The 16949-nt window shown below is 44.9% G+C and overlaps 4 protein-coding genes across 4 annotated transcripts in view; 2 read left to right on the plus strand and 2 right to left on the minus strand.

The window, feature by feature from the left end:
- LOC139340976 (calcineurin subunit B type 1) overlaps positions 1–2796 on the plus strand; it is a 25299-nt gene extending 22503 nt beyond the window's left edge. The window contains exon 6 of the mRNA XM_070977153.1: positions 558–2796. Within this exon, the coding sequence (XP_070833254.1) occupies positions 558–605 (48 nt within the window). The 3' untranslated portion in view covers positions 606–2796. The remainder of the gene's footprint in view (positions 1–557) is intronic.
- Positions 2461–5550, minus strand: pno1 (partner of NOB1 homolog). The gene is made up of 7 exons (XM_070977152.1): positions 5258–5550; positions 4420–4566; positions 4236–4319; positions 3827–3887; positions 3582–3699; positions 3312–3382; positions 2461–3191 (listed from the first exon to the last, which is right to left on the minus strand). The coding sequence occupies exons 1-7, from the start codon at positions 5453–5455 to the stop codon at positions 3124–3126; spliced, it is 747 nt and encodes a 248-aa protein (XP_070833253.1). The 5' UTR covers positions 5456–5550; the 3' UTR covers positions 2461–3123.
- Positions 5551–5780: 230 nt separating this feature from the next.
- dnaaf10 (dynein axonemal assembly factor 10) lies at positions 5781–10494 on the plus strand. The gene is made up of 8 exons (XM_070977151.1): positions 5781–6056; positions 6896–6996; positions 7130–7260; positions 7342–7443; positions 7887–8002; positions 8617–8751; positions 9513–9610; positions 9712–10494. The coding sequence occupies exons 1-8, from the start codon at positions 5871–5873 to the stop codon at positions 9917–9919; spliced, it is 1077 nt and encodes a 358-aa protein (XP_070833252.1). The 5' UTR covers positions 5781–5870; the 3' UTR covers positions 9920–10494.
- Positions 10495–11528: 1034 nt separating this feature from the next.
- Positions 11529–15246, minus strand: LOC139341546 (uncharacterized). The gene is made up of 9 exons (XM_070978104.1): positions 15150–15246; positions 14602–14713; positions 14040–14177; positions 13551–13800; positions 13230–13431; positions 12724–12973; positions 12295–12422; positions 11792–11946; positions 11529–11588 (listed from the first exon to the last, which is right to left on the minus strand). Exons 1-9 carry the CDS (start codon positions 15244–15246, stop codon positions 11529–11531), a joined length of 1392 nt encoding a protein of 463 aa, XP_070834205.1.
- Positions 15247–16949: the final 1703 nt, after the last annotated feature.

Raw genomic sequence — 16949 nt, forward strand, 5'->3', positions numbered from 1 at the left:
TCCGGAGCCGTGAACTAAAAAGGCTCTCGTCCTTGCCGGAGTGTATTTCCAGGATGGCGCAGGAGAATATCAGATCCTGTTGTAACAAAGAGGTGTCGCTCAGACACTTCAAGAGGCGTCCTGATCTGAGGCTGCAAGAAAGAGTGTAAAAATACCACCGTGGACACAAAAATAGATGTTGTCTGGTTGGTTGTAGTAAGAAAGAGTGTCTACACGTCCAGTGCTGCTGCAAGAATTCAGTAGTGACAAACTCCACAGATTTTCCAGAAAGTTCAGATTCTTTGTTATTGGATGTTAGGAGGAGAGGCTGGAGGAGGAGCAGCGCTGACTGTGCTGAACTCCTCAGCCTGAGAAAACACTGCTTCACTTATTGTTCTGTCCTCGCTGAGCTGTCTGTCCTCTGCTGCTCATCGAGTGCAGCGTTTAAACCGGAGTCAAACTCACACATTCTTGGCTGAAAAAGCCGATTCTGGTTCAGTCAAAATGTCCTCATGAGAAAGGGCCACGCAGCCTTTTAGCATCGCGGGGCTAACACGCCTGCTTTCTTCTGCCTCCAGGTGGTCGGTGGTCTCGATATACACAAAAAGATGGTGGTGGACGTGTGAGCGCGCCTCCGCTTGCCGACTCCACCCCCTTCCTCCTCAACACTCGCTTTCTCCACCATCTCTGAAGATCTGCTCAAGACGTCCGGCAAAACGCTCTCTGTGTAACTCAATGGAAGTATTCTCTCTTTTCTCTCTCTCTCTCTCTCTCTCTCTCTCTCTCTCTCTCTGTGAAGCCACTTTTTCTTTGAAAAAACCACAGGCCTTGCGAAGCCAACTTTGAAGTGTTATTGAACTGTAAATTCTCTCACTAACCCGGTCATAGCACTTTAAGAGACTGAAGGACATCTGTTTGTCATTTGCAAGAGCATCTCCGATTTTGGATGAGGGGGGAGAAAGGGGGCGCAGTGAAGAGGCTGGTTGGCTTGTCCATATTTCATCCTTTTTTTTTTTTTAATTGTTATTTTTGATATTTATTTTTTGTTCTTGTCTTTTATAAAGAAGAAAAAAAAAATACAAGTATATCTGTGGTTGTCTGGTGAGGGGAAGTGTGTAGTATTTTAACACTTGACTTACAGTACAACAAGAACGTAGGGTATGAAGTGCCAACCAGAACATATCCAGAAACCAGTTATTAGCCATCACCACCGCTGTCAGTCACGCCGGACAAACCGGCTCACGAGCCGTCGTAGGTGCAAAACTAAATTTCAGATTTTCTGACTTTTTGTCCTCCGTTTTTCGCAGTTTGGATTAGACCAGAGAAGCTTCCAGTCGCTCTCAGCAAAGCGATTCCTTTGAGATCAGATAGTTCGACTCATGCTGAAGAATGTGTTTATATTGTCGGAGGTCATTCGTGTTTCCTGTCATGAAATCAAAGGTCGATCAATTGATGCCAAGAAAATGTCTTTCCAAGGTGATTTGTGGCTGCGGACTGATCCTCGGTTCACTCTCAGAGAGGCATTTCGTGTTAGACGGCGTGCAATGCAAAGAGCAGCTCTGCGCTCACAGCGACAGGCAGGATGCTGGACAGGCTCGGCAAAGACCTGAGAGGAGTCGACTGAGTGAATAATGATGATTATCCACGGTTTGTGTGAGTATATAGAGCTTTAAGAGACTTATCTGCAGGCAGCGTTTTGTTTTTTTAAACCAGTATGTGTATATTAGATAATCAACGTGCGCTCGTCTTTAACAGCGAGAGGGCGTCGCCGCTGCTCAAGTGAGCCCTTCTGAATACTTCCCTTTGTCAGCGCAGCGCAGGACGGGTCAGATGTTTCTTTAGCACAACATGAACACTTCAGATCTTAACACGTTGGCGTGATCAGTGTGCAGTGGGATAGGCTGTACTGTAGTTATTTTTTTCTCTTTTTGGAAAGTGTACATTTCAAAAGTTGGCTTCTTCTCCCACTTTTTTTTTTCCTGTCACAGTCACCTCATTTCCCCCCCCTCCCACCCACTAATACCAACAGGGAGAAAACCAGAAATTCAATCAGATGTTCATTTCTAAGGGAAAAATGCTTCCTACTATAAACCGCACCAGGATAGCTTTTCGTTCTGCTTTGGAGGCCGGCTGCTGGTTTGAACAGGAGTTTTCAGTCAGAGACGTGAATCTGGAGCGCTCCGTCGTCCTTTATCCCAAAGCTCTGCACGGCTTGGGCCTCCCTGTGCTTGCATGACATGGAAATATATTTTTTGTTGTGCATGTAGATCAATTTTTTGAAATAATCCTCTTGTTTACACATGGATGGTGATGTTAATATATTTAAGAATTTAATGGTATACAATATGGATGTTGCCAAACTTTGGTAAATGTACACATATTATGAGAGGTAATCCAAATGAACTGAACTACATGTAACTTTTTGTATTTTACCCGGGTCAGCGAGATGCTTCTATTCCAGTAAAAGTTGCATATCTGATCCTGTCTCAAACTGCCACACACTGTACTCAGCTTAAAGGGGAAAATTTGATGTTTTTTTTTCTTTCTTTTGTATATAAGTATTTGTTAAATGCAGTTTTGGCTCTCTGTTCTCTGTATAGTTCAGACCGCGCTTTAGTTTGTAAGTGCTACTTTTTCTCTGAGGGACTTGGGTTCTTTTTAGTTCGTGTGGGGATATCTGAGAAGATTTAAGTTTGAGAACCTTTTTTTTTTTTCCTTTTTTCTGCATGCTGCATCTTATGCTGTGGGACTGTTGGAAACTTGATACTGTATGAAAATTAAATAAAATTTAAATAAACTTTGAAATGTTGAAAGTAATGGATTTTCTGTCTTTTTGTTTAAACCTCATTTCCTGTCAGGATGTTCATGAATGGAACAGTGCGGTCATAATCACATCTTAAAGGATTCATTATCTCATTCGTTTCTGGGGAGAGAAATTATTTATTTACATGCTTACAGATGAATGCATATATCTTATGCATGTCTCAAGATTTCTGCCTCATGCTTTGGGTCAGCTGATACAAAAATATGATACCATGACACCATAACAGAGGACCCTGAGGTGCCACTCATCCACACAGATCAGTGGGAAAACCACCAGCCAATGGGGGGGAAGGATAAATACACACAGCAGCCAATGAGACTTCAGAACCTCTCCGCAGTCCGGCTCGCCACCACCCTGATGTTGCCGTAGACCTTTGAAGGCGGACTTCCTGTAGGGGCAAACGGGGTTTAAAGGTCACCTCTCAGCACTACATATGGACTCAAAGAGCTGATTTCCAAACACGAGATCAACCTCTGCTGTACTGTATCACTCAAATTTAATATCTTACCCAAGATTAAGTTACATATCGCTGTCCGGGCCATCTTGATGTTCTGGAAAGACCCTAATATGTGAACTCTTCTGTTGACAGACAGATGAGCGGGTGTTAATGCTTCAGAAATGAGACGTTCGTCTGTGGTTTAACAACTTGTGAAGTGAATTTTCAAACAACTAAAGGTTAAACTGCAAGAGTGCAATGAAACTGATTTTAAAATGAACCCAGCAGCGATTATTAATAGTTTTCACAGTAAAAAATGTAGGAATGGTGAAGAGCACTCACGCATCTGCGAGCACAATGCGAGTCTTTGTGACATTTTCAATAGTGAACTTTGTTTTTCCTCCCTTCCCTGCTATTCTTCCAATGGCTCTGGATAAGTGGTCTCCCTTCAGAGGTTTCACTGCCAAGACGAACAACAAGAAGACGATTAAATACACACAAGAGACCGAACACAGAGTTCATTTTACAGCAGGGAAAAAAAAGTGTTGACTAAAGACAGAGTTTCAGAGCAGAGGCGAGTGCCGTACCGTCGGTGACATCAAAGCTTTCTAGGAAAAGCTCATCTAATCTGATGAGAGCTAATGCGTCCTGCAAAGAGAACATGGGAGCGTTACATCACAAACCAAAATCAAACAAGGGACATTCACAAAACATCAACAATCAAATGCTGTTACGAAGCAAAGAGCTCAGATCTGAGTTTGTGTTGATCTAAATGATATGATCAGCTGTCTATGAACGCAGACAAAGACAACAATCAAAGAATGAACCTGCCATTCTGCTTAAACAAAGGCCCTTTAAATTAAGGAATATTCAATGAAAACATTCTTAACAATTGATGTCGATGATTAACATTTTGTATAAAAAAAGAGAATATGCACGACTCTGCAAAAATGAAAACATGCAAAGCTCGCTGAGTCTTTCCATGAGTGTACTTACTTCAACCTGGAATCCAAGAATAAACGCTTTGACAAAATCTGCTGCTTTCGTCAGCGAGCCAATGTCCTGAGTTTCTTTACACGTCTGAAAGAAGAAAGTCATATTACACACAATGCACACAACTACAGGTACCAGAGAAAAGTCAAAAGGCTCAGCCACGCGGACACTGTTCGACTGAACTTACTTTGATTTCAACATTCCTTGTTTTGAGGTTGAATCTAACTTGGAGCTGTAGGTTCTCTACAATGGGGGTGAAGATCTTCAGCCAGTTTTCCTTCAGCGGGGTGTATCTGTGAGCCGGGACAGCTATTTTGCGCATCTCATCTGGTCCCTGAAACACACACGAAGCAACATAAACAGCTGTGTTGTGTAGCACTAAATTAGGGATTAACTGAATACCACTTTAGTTAATGATTGTTACAGAATCTAACACTGCTTTGATGGAAAAACACACAGCTCAATGTTACAGCGGTGCAGTCCACATTCCCTATGGATTGGGGGATGTATTAGCAGCACCATGTGCTTTAGTTTTAACAGGAAAACACACACTGATCATCCTTTTCAGCGTTTAATTACTGAAGCACTGGTCCCACTGATCCCAGTACTGCTGAGTTTACATTAGTTATGAATAACTTATGAGCTTATCCAATGTTTCAAATCAAAAATATATTGAGTAAAGTAGTTAGTTAATGCAGCTATTACAAGAGTATTACTGATTATTGTGGGGTGAAATATTGTAAAACAAGAATAAAAAGTCTCAGCATTTAGAAATACTCGAGGAAAGTGCTAGAAGTATCACAAAAACTGAACACAGCAGTTAGTGTTTTGCTATCCCCCTGCGCGACCACTACTACATACAGTAGCTTTATTTAGTTCTGTCACAAGACTAAACTGCGCATGCGCAAAACCGTTCGTGGCTTCTTTGTGATGAAGGAAAATTACATTATATAAAATGTTTTCGGTATTTATTTTGGTTACATTTGAAGCAACAGACACAGCACACGTACACAGATAGCAGTTACCTTTAATTTGTCTCCTGAAATCGGTGGAAACTGCGGCCGCTTGCTTGCCACGGGCTCCTCTGTGTCCATGTCCACTCCATCTTGTTCACGTTTTCTTTTCTTAGTCTTTTTAGACTTTACCTTTGTGAAAGTTTCTGTGTCATCTTTACACTCAGTGGCAGCACCAGCTTCAGGGGGTGTGATTTTATCGATGTCCATCCCGAAAGTAGTTTATAAATGCGACTTAGCAGTCAAACCTGAGGAAGACGACGGCCACAGAGGCATGAGAGTGTCCTCGTGCAACGAAAAGGACCCAAACCGCCGTGTCGTCGACGCCTGTGGAGAGAAAATATTAAATATTGCTGTTGTAATTGGTAAAGATGTCTCAGTGTGTTAGTAGAATATAGCTGACTGATTAAAATGTCATGACACAGTGTCTGTGTACCTGAAATACGTAGAATTTGCGCTTGGATTTTGTACTTTTTGTCAGGCATATCTTTAGGCAGCCGCACGCTCATCTGTAAGGAGGGTCTCAACGTCATTTGTTTTGGCAGCGAGCTGCGTTGAACGGTGGTCTTGATAATTTTACGTGTAAAATTCAACTGTTATACGTACTATCTCCCAAACAGCAAAGATGTCATCGCCACTATCAAAGCCTCAGATTATTGCGCACATTCAGAAGAGTTTGAATTACACCGTGTTTGACAGTAAATGGATTCCGTGCAGCGCGAAGTTTGTCTGCCTGGGGAACTTTCCGAGAGGAACCGGAGTAATGCAAGTTTATGAAGTGCAGCACGGAGAAGCTCAGCTTGTCAAGGAGGTAGACAGCACGTAAACATTTCATTCTTTGCTCTTGCACCTATTTTCTCACAAATACACGCGAGAAACATGTCACAAATGCAAACGGCTTATCTTTGGGCGAGCTAGCTTATCTCAGGTTTCTAGAAAAGTCCTGCTAGGTCACTGTCTCCATAGCAACAGTTAACATGAAGACAGCCAATGGCGTTACAACTAATATTAATCTAAAGTTTTGAACACTCTTATGTTCATATATATCCTTTTTCGGACATATCATGCTGTAACTGTTGTAAATATACACTATACAGATGAAACTTCTCAACATGCGCAGTGCACGTGGCCTTAATTAAGCACTAATTAACAGCACTGTTAAGAGGCTGCTAACAAATAAGCGCACAGACTCAGGCCTGTGGTGGAACATTGGACACGTTTAACTGCCGTCACTGGAGGCAGATAAACAAAAAAAAGGCAACGTGACAAATGTCAAAAAGCTTAACTTCGAGCACACCATCATACACTGTCACACTGTGTCAGTAGACGTGGTCTTATGAGTCTGTAGCCTGACCTCAAGGTACAACTGGATGAGAGTCAGGTGTGGTAAGGTAGGTTTAATTGGGTGATGGAGCAGCTTGGAAACCTTCAGGCAGCGCAGCACGAGGGTGAGGTTTCAGAGTGCTACTTTAGAGAGGAAGTACAAGACCCTTTCTCTCATACATAGCTGTACTTTTACACATTATACCTTTAAATGTTTTTAAATTTAAGTGTTTGCCATTAACACACTGCTCTAGATTGGACCAAAAATAAGTGTTTAGTGTTGTTTCACTGCTTGTTGCATTGTCCCGTTCCTCTCATGTGTTTCAGGTAGAGAAACCTAAACCCATAAAGTGCGGGACATTTGGGGCCACCTCTCTCCAACAAAGACACATAGCAACTGGGGATTTCGACGGAAATCTCAATATATGGTATTTTACACACAGCCACTGATTTCTCACTGTGTCTTGCCAAAAGCCCAGCTGAACAATTATAGTTGGCCTCTTTAGAGACTTTACTTCTGTGTGAATTGAGAGTGAGCTCACACTGACCCTGATGTTGCAGGAACCTGGAGATGCCTGATGTGCCAGTGTACACTGTAAAGGCCCACAAAGAGATCGTGAATAGCATCGATGGTGTTGGCGGCCTGGGGATCGGTGATGGCGCACCTGAGATAGTCACTGGAAGTAGAGACGGTAAGAGCATTAAGAAAGTTTTACCTAGTTTACAGTTATCATTAAAATGAAACACAAATACAAATTCCTTGTGTGTTACAGGAACAGTAAAAGTGTGGGATCCCAGACAGAAGGATTCACCTGTAGCCAACATGGAGCCCATGGAAGGAGAAACCAAGAGGGACTGCTGGACTGTCGCATTTGGTGTGTAAAATCTTAAGCTTTTGAGAGGACCTACATCCACAACCTGCTGTCATTTAGGAATGCGACCAGTCCTGTTTCGGACACTGTGCTTTCCAAGTACACAGTATACTCCTCATAGTACAAGCCCAGGTTTATCCATGTCCTCTATACACGGAAGGTGGGTGAAGAGTGTCCAGGTTGTGCAGAGGAAAACCAATTATCCTCCCACTCTCAGGCTCTGCCATGTCCACGGAACAAAAGAGTACCACATTATCAAGCAAGGCACAGTCAGTGACAGTCTGTGTGCACGAGTGAAAACGTAGACCTAAACCTTTGTTTGAGTCTATTTTCTGTGATCTTTTCCAGTTAGAATATATACTTACCTGATGTTATGAAAACCAGCTTTGGGAGCATTCCTTTACCATCATGAATAAAAACAGTGCTCATTTTCCTTCTCATTACAGGTCACGCCTTTAATGATCAGGACCGCTGTGTGTGTGCTGGCTATGACAACGGGGACATCAAGCTTTTTGACCTGCGGAACATGTCTCTACGGTGGGAAACCAACATTAAAAATGGGGTGAGGTGAACACTTGTACTGAAATGGTAAAACATGCCCATATGTGATCTGACGGCCTCTCTGGCATGTCGTTTTTATGTTAAACATTTTGAGGGGAAGATTTTCCTCTTGACTTCCGTAGACATGTAGCCAGTGTGGCACCACAGCGAGAAAATTACAAACATCAAGAGGAAAATGGGAACTCAAACTGACAGCGACTCAGTCAACTCAGCTCTGAGACACAGAGAGTAGTACAGTTCAAACTATGAGGTATTAAGACCTGATGTTTTTATTAGGATAAACTGTCGACACATACGTTATTTCTTTTGCACTGCAAACAGCACTTGAAACATAACATAGACAAAAACAGGGACAGATGTGGAGACAGAGCTGAACGTGACTTCCTGGCATCATTTAGACTGTACATGAAACCACAGGGGAAGTCTTATGTGAATGCGTGTTCCCTTCACACGCCACGTACAGAGCACTGCTCTTACTCATCCCCTCTTGAACGTAGATGAACCAGCCAGGGGTCATTATCTCCATTTCAACACAAAAATAGTTTGTGGTGGAGCCATGCCATGCGATAACTATCCAGAGGGAGTGACTGTTATTCTTTCTTACATCACGGCCAGGTTTGCTGTGTGGAGTTTGACAGGAAAGACATCAACATGAACAAGCTGGTGGCCACCTCGCTGGAGGGAAAATTCCACGTCTTTGACATGAGGACCCAGCACCTCACCAAGGGCTTCGCCTCGGTTTCCGAAAAGGTAATTGACCTGGGTGGAGAGACGGATGTTTGGCTCCTATGTATGGGGAAAATGTCAAAAGGTTATTATCATTATTATTACTTTTACGTTTGTATGGTACAGAGGGAAATGGGGGAACTCGTGGCTTTGACCGTTTTCACAGCTGGAAGTGTTTGGGGTTGTGTTTGTCTAACGTTCTCTGTGGCTTTGTGACACCGGCCAAAAATGACTCTGGGCCAGTGAGGAGAGAGAAGTGTGGCTTTTTGTGGGAAAACGCTTGAAAAACACACTTAAACCGGCATTAGTGCACAGATCTGCTCACCAAGTGTTTGCTGGGTCTGAGAGATCAGAGGCCTCAGCTTTCTAAATATTTGTCCAGTTCTTCAACAGTTGGCACATCAGTGTCACCAACCATGAATCATAAGGTTGCAGCAGATACGGCTTGTTGGTCTAAAATGTCATCGTAGCCCCAGAAAACAAGTCTTCACAAGACTCTTTGGATTTTTAGTCATCTTATCTTATATATCAATCTAATAAACATCTCCAAACTGTAACTGAAGATCAGGTGTCAGGGCCAGGCTCCTGACCAGACTCAGTGGTTTCAGTGAGCTTATTAATAATGTTTGTACTATTTAAAGACAAAGTAATGGCGGTCAGGACGTTAAAGTGGCTGACAGGTTTGCTGCACAGCTTTACAATGTCTTGAAAGGCACTGGGAATGAATTTTGCTTTTACTCATTAAATTGCGTTGGAAAACAAATAATCCATCTTCTTTATTTTAGGCTCACAAGTCGACTATCTGGCAGGTGAAACATTTGCCTCAAAACAGAGACATCTTTATGACGGCAGGGGGAGCAGGCAACTTACATCTATGGAAATAGTAAGTAATTGGTCTTTAAGTACAGCAGCACTTTGTCCCATTTCATTGATTTTTAAATTCTTTTTCTTTTTTTTACTTTTCTTTTCTTTTGTCATTTCCAGTGAGTATCCTGCCAAGAGGAGCAAAAAGGACTCGGACGGCGCGGATGTGGGCGTAGCCGGCTCTGTCAACCTCTTACAGAACGTTACTCTGTCCTCTCAGCCAATCGCCAGCCTGGACTGGAGCCCCGACAAGCAGGGCCTGTGTGTGTGCTCGGGCTTTGACCAGTCTGTTCGCGTGCTCATTGTCACCAAACTCAACGTGGTGTGAAAAGGTGGACGGATGACGAGGATCTGCCTGAAATGAGGCACAGCAGCGGTGGGTAAATCACTGCCCTTTTGTGAGGCTGAATTGTCTTTTATTAGAAGACAACCGTTTCCTACTGCAGGTTTTGAAGGCTGTCTATCAAGATTTTGTACAATTGATACTCATCTTTAGACTTATTTTGCCAGGAAGCATTTAACTGAAATGAAGTTGGAACCCTTTGCTGGAGTTGTGTTGTCTCTGTTAAAGACTATCCCTGAAAAATGTGTCATGCTTGGCTGAGCCCTGCAGGCTGTGTGCAGACAGATTCCCCGTAACACAATACGTTTCCTGTATCGTTGAAAAGCTTCTGTTGGGATGAAGAAATGAGTCTTATCGCCTGTGGACTGGAGCACTTTGGGGATCAAGATTTAATTTCTTTATGTATTTGAATTTTTGTAGGACGCTCACGGAAACACCTGTCTTTTGTTGCAGTACTGGTGAAGATTGTTGTCCTTCTTTTGTCTGTTGTCACTTTTGATATGTTTTTTTTTATTGAGACCTCTGTGTTTTCAAAATAAATGTGCCTTTGGAGAAAAAGATGACATTTTCTCAGTGTCTTCTGTCGAATGTTAATGGATAAATCGGGTGAGAGGATTTCTGTATCCATGATCACAGAAAGCATCTCCTCAGCTGAGGACAAAACATTTCTTTTTGGTGCAAACTGTGGCTCATTAAGGTTTTTGACAGATAAATACAGGTATTTGTTCGAGGGTAAGATGCGTCATCATATCCAGCACTTGAACTTGAAGAAGTCCTGCAGGTCCTGATCGTCCTCCTGTCTGTCGTGGATCCTCGCGTAGACGCTCTTCAGCAGCTTGGTCATGGACTTTCCATCCAAGACGTCAATGTATTTGTCTATGCAGCCTAAAAACACAACCACAGATTACATCAAAATCACTACAGCCACAATGACACGAGTGCTTCAGCTTCACCACCATTTTATTTTTGAGACTACAGACACTATGTCTACAGTATTCATAATAATAGCATGAGCACTCACTTAGGCCCATGACTTTGCCGTGTGCTACGAGGCTGGGGCCCAGCTGCGGGTGGTCGTACTGCTCCAGCGCCATCAGCATGCGGACGATCTCTCCCGTGATGAAGGCATCGTCGTAGCTTTGCTCGGCCACGGGCTTCAGAGGGAACCTGCAGTACACCTCCACCGCGGCCTGAGGGTCTGATGGCTCCAGCAGCTGCACGAGCTCGATGTAGGCATCGTGGACCTGGACAGCCAGTTGTTTCATTAACCACGGCTTATCTGGATTACAGCACCTGAGGGAAATCAACACCAGGCATCTGCAAAGTACTTGTAAGTGTCTATAAATGAATGAATGTCTGACAGCAGATACTTCTGTATGGCTTGCCAGACGGCAGCAGGGTGGACAGGCTGCGGCTGGGGTGGGTGTTGTCTTTTAGTATCCTCTGGGCTCTGTGCAGGCACCTCACCATATCATTGATGCTCACTGGATGGGTACAAACGATGCTCTGGGTGGCTTTAACCACCTGCTGCAGAGCCCTCCTGTCCTGTTGTGCACATCCCATGCTAGCTTGTAAACTTTGCATGAGAAAAGACCTACAGCTGTTTCTGAGCTTTCTTTACCAGTGTGGAGATGTGTGATGTCCACAGTAAGTTCTGAAAGTGTTTAAAAAACACAAATGTTGTGTAATTTTCTCATTCAACAGAGGAGCATGTGATCCTTAATCAACAAGATGTGGAGTCGTACAAATGGGTGGGAGCAAAAGTGGTGACGTTATCTTATTTTGTAGCCATTGTAGGCTGTGTTGTAAAAGCCTTGAAGAAATGCCCGAGTCTAAACGTAACAGATAAGGACTGACCCCCGGTGCCATGGAGATGACCTCTTGGTAGAGCTGCTTTGCCTGGTCCTGGGTGTCTGCAGAGCGGGAGAGGGCGCGGGCCAAACCCAGACGTGAGATGTGAGACCTGTGGTTCAGCGGACTGGACACGCTCACTCTGCCTGCCACAGCAGGCTCTGAAACAACAATTAACACACACAGTAAGTGTAATTACCGCCTTTGACAGGGATTCGGTCTATTTTTCAGGGGGAATTTTAAGTTGGGACATGTTACATAAACGGATAGTTAGAAGGAATGAGAAACATTTTTCATCCAAACAGCATGTTGTTTGAACTTTATACACACATACTGCAGAATCCACTTTAGTCATTCTTTTTGTCTTTTATGGAATGAACATTCACACACAGCATCACACTCAGCTCACAAATAAAAATTAGTTTCCCGTAAATTCTGAAAAGACTCTGGGGAGGAGAGGTTTTCACCCGATTATGTGTGTCATTCTCAATTATTTCCTCGTGCCTTACCCTCTGCTGTCTCAACAGTACCAGGGCAACCGTCCTGTTTAGGCTTGCTGGCAGGGAGGTGGGGTTTAGTATTGTTGCTGGAAGGTTTAGTGGATTTATCTAGCCTGGCTGCTGCTCCAGCTCGCCCCCTACAGGAGACAAAATATAAGACACAACCTCTCAAATGGTTAACAAGCCTTCATTCAAATAAGTCGCTTTTCGTGCAACTTCTATGAGGGAACGAACCGCAAACTTGTTCCAGTGAAGCTCCACACACTTTTGGTAAAAGATTGTGTTTGTACTGTACTTGACATGAATATGCAGGACAGAACTGAGAAAAGTAAGCATCCACAGGAATTCATCCATGAATAAATAAATGCCAACAAACATCCACGGACGACCACACAACAGGTCTGCCAGCGCTGGGCACAGACTGCCAGCGTGACTCACCTGACTGCAGGGGTTTTGGCTGGAGGTCGGGCAGCTTTCCTTCCCCTGACCGGGGCTGGGGGCACGGCAGCAGGAGCTTTGGTTACAGCTGCTGCCACCCGCCCTTGACCAGGCCCTCCCCTGCCACGCTTAGCTCCTCTCTTGGCCACGCTGGTGTCAGAAGGCCCCTTCGCTCCCGCTGGTCGGGTGATGGACTGCTTGGCAGCTCTCTCGTTTTCAGCCTCCTGCCGGTCCTGCCACCACTTTTGTTCTGGGCAGACAGAGGAAGGTTAATGTGGGAGTGGAGTTCATTTCCAATGGATTTTGTATTTGTTTAATGTAAAGTGTTTGCTTTGCAGCAGGGACACATCTGTCAACTGGGAATTCTCCAGTTACCATATCACATTTGGCCTGATTTGTCATGAAACCAATGATCTGCATGTCATTTCTACGTAAATGTAAGATCAGGCCCATCGCTACACAATTCTCTGCAGATCAAAGACACTAAGTACACCATGCAGACTCACTGCTCAGCTGTTCAAGTGGCTCTCCGCTCTGAGTCTTGTGTTCCAGCTCAATGCTGGCCTGGAAGCTGAGGCAGGCGTCAGTTATGGCTTCCTTTGACCTGTCTGAATCTGGGTCGTTGTCATATTGAGCCAACTGCGCCAGACCCAGCAGATACAGGGCGTAGCTGTCCCGCGGCGTGGTCACCACTGCTAACTGACATGCCTGTACGCAGGGGAGGTAGGCGGATGGTGCAAGGCAGTGCTTCAGTGTAAAGCGAGCCCAAACACTGCCAGGATAAAATACAAATAAAATACACTTTCTGTACGTTTCCACGCTCTTACCCTCTCCTGCATGTCCAGCAGCTCCTGACAGGGGCCGACGGAGGTGCGGCGTATGAGAGCTGTGAGGGCCCGGCATCTCTTTGCCACCAGGGACTGCCTCTCCATGGCCATCTTGGCTTGGCGCTCACCCTGCTGGATCAGCCTCTGAAGCAGGGCAAATTGAGCATCCAGGAGCACCCTCTCCAGCTGCCCGCTCGCCTCACCACGACACACACACTGACTCACAGTCTGGGCAGTCAGCACTGCTACACTGAGGCGTTCCAGCACAGACACAGACACAGACAGGGCTTTTATGCAGCACTTAAACACTTATCAAACAGGGTCATACTGGTGTGAATGGTGAGACTTTTCTTTGAATCACACGTTCACAATGGAGATGAGAGAGACAGACAGCTAATTGGAGCTGATATCCACCACAAACGCTAAGTGCAGGTAACATCACCCATAAAAAAGTCCAATTATTGCTTAAACAAAACTTTTCTAACATACGTGTGATAGACCTGTTCTGCGCTCATGGCCTTCACAGACAGCGTGTTCCTCTGCTGCAGCTGGCCCAGAGTGAGAAGGCCCTGAAGGAACTGTGTGTTGAGGCTGGACAGAGGGTTCGATGGATCCTGCTCCACCCAGCTGGAGACAAAACCATGAAAATGAATGAAAAATCAACAGAAAAATCCAAGGCAACGGCGGGAGCCCCTTGATTACAAACCACAGCGACCGGCCCATACCAAAATGAAACCAAATCAGCTAGTAAAGGATCAGATCTCTTAACCTGCATCTGGACCTTCTCCCTTTAAATTCACTTTAAAGATGGTGGTTAGTGGAAAACCCAAATCTAGACTTTCTAAAAACGAGCCCTTTGCGTGGGCGACGCTGCAGACGGTGTGTCTGTGCGCATTTGCAGACTACCGGAGTGTTTTTCACTACCCTGTTCTCCCTTCTGCAGGCTTAAACAGAACATCCCGGTACATTACTGACACTGTCAAGCCCTCACACTCTCGCCGAATGCATCCACCTCCACCACACACACACACACACACACATATATGCAAACCTCTTGCTGCAGCGCTGGCTGACAAAGTGCTCCAGTCCCTGGTGTAAGAACAGAGCAGCCTCCCTCTCCGTGTCCTCTGAGGCTTTCTGTTCCTGCTGCAGCAGAGCCAGCCCTGTGAAGAATCTGAGAAAATGACAGCAGCACAGGAGAGACGGTGAAGACGAAACTAGCTCTGACTGACTTGTTTTATGTTCATCTACATCTCATTTAACGCCTTGAACTGCTAGGCCTTGTCTCACATGTGTGACTGTGCTACTTCTGTTGTTTCACTACTCCCACCCCTATACGATCATATGATATCATAGAGTTGTTGTACGTTTGAAGAGCAGATTTAGAGACTGGCTGTTACAGTGACACAGAAAGGATGTGCATGCTTTCATCTTTTCATACTCTACTCCTGCTTTAGAGCACAGTGTGAGATCCTCAGATAATCAACCCAGTTAGTTCTGTGAATAACTTTTAATTAGTCAGACTTGTTATTACTAATAATACAGATAGTGTTAATACAATTTCTGCATGTACTACCTTCAGCACTTCTATGAACTGACCTGAGCGCAGGCTGAAGGGGGCGCAGGGCCAGGCCACTCTGGAGGTGCTGCAGAGCTTCCCTGCTCCTGCCCTGCAGCAGCAGCAGCCTTCCCACATGGAGGTTGTACTCCCAGCTGTCAGGACTCAGAGACCAGGCATCCAGGTACTTCATCAGGGCCCGGTGGACACAGCCCTCTTCATCCTGCACAGCTGCACTGCTGTCCTGCAACAACAGCTCAATTTCATCTGTCATGTATTCATTAGTGATTAGTTAGAGGATGCTTGTATCCAAACTGCTTTATAGAGCAATAAGTAGCTACCTTAGCAGTTTTCTTGGAGAGCCAGATGTAGAGTGTCTGAACATAGTCGGCTTTGCTGGACTGCCCCTGCTCTTTGAGCTGCTGATACTCTTTATCCAGGGCCTGCAGCTGGTTCTGCACTGTGGGTGCGCCGCCGTAACCGTGGAGTCTGCACACAGCCAGGATGTCATCCTGACGTGCCGTCGATTTGGCATTGCTTAGTTCATCTCTGTCTCTGTCAGCCTGGAGGTGAAGGAATGAAGAGGTGAGAGGCTGCTTTCTGCGGCACAATTCACACAAATTTAAGGAACTTTTTCACCAACAGGACTCATTATCAGCATTCAAAAATGCAGTGTTAAGTTAAACTGTTTAGGTGAAAAGGCCCTTTCACGCTGCATTTGGAAAGCAATGCTATTCTTATATTTCCTTAAAGTTTTGGTACACTTTAGAAATCCCATTGCAAAGGTTACAATTTGTATCAGAATTGCAGCAATTGTCTTTTTTCAGGGCATTTCAGGTGTGTTTGGTAGGATTTGGAAAAGAGTAGCTGTGAAAGTGTGGGTGGGAAAGCCCTTGAGCTTGGTGCTTTTCTTTTCGTCGGAATCCCTGCAGGCCACCTTTAGAGGACATTATGTACTGAGCAACTGGCAGGTATGAGTGTGCGCTGAAAATAATTTTAATCATGATAAAAAGACGAATGATAATAAAGAATAAAGAAGCTCTTTAGTCGTGTATGTTTTGCTACAGGGAGTCTGAAAGAGCTTGTCTGATGCTACCTTCCTCTGGAGGCCGTACATCTCTGCAGCGTAGTGCTGCTCCTCCACAATAACACCCAGCAGGAAGTGGAGTCTGGCTTCTCTGGAGCTGAGTCTGATAGCTGACGCACAGTGGACAGCAGCCTGCTCCAGGCTATGCAGAGGAGACGGGCCGTCCTCATACTGCAACATGTCCCCTGTGGAAATAAACACTGCGGTTTATGGTATGCGCGTAAGACCAGAGAGCGTTTGCATGTATTTGTGAGAATTTGCATCGATATAGAGCCGGAAAACAATACACATAGTCAGAGCAGCAGTCGCCTCTGTCAAGGTTTAAATTCCAATGACTTAAAAAATAAAAGCTCATTTTGACATTAGGGATGTGTCCGCTAACTAGAGCAGAAGGAGAAGAGAAGAGAAGAGAAAGAACTTTATTAATCACAACACATGTACATGCCATGCTTTGAAGAACACAACAACAACAACAACACATCATCCTGGTGAGTCCTTCCTCCGCAGGGACCCAGTTCCTTTCTCGTCACCATTGGTCAGGTGGTGATCTTCTTGCATGTTTTTTAGCGGGGGTTTTTTATGGAGGATAGCCCAGGTGAACACGGGGAGAACATGCAGACTCCACACAGAAAGGCCCTCGAGCAGCAGGCACCAAAGGCACCCACAGCGCCCCCGGCCGGGAATCGAACCCAGGACCTTCTAACTTTGAGACGACAGAGTTTCCACCATGCCACCTAAACATGTGCCCCGTGTG

Source organism: Chaetodon trifascialis, chromosome 13 (assembly GCF_039877785.1).
Source record: "Chaetodon trifascialis isolate fChaTrf1 chromosome 13, fChaTrf1.hap1, whole genome shotgun sequence".
Lineage (NCBI taxonomy): Eukaryota > Metazoa > Chordata > Actinopteri > Chaetodontiformes > Chaetodontidae > Chaetodon > Chaetodon trifascialis.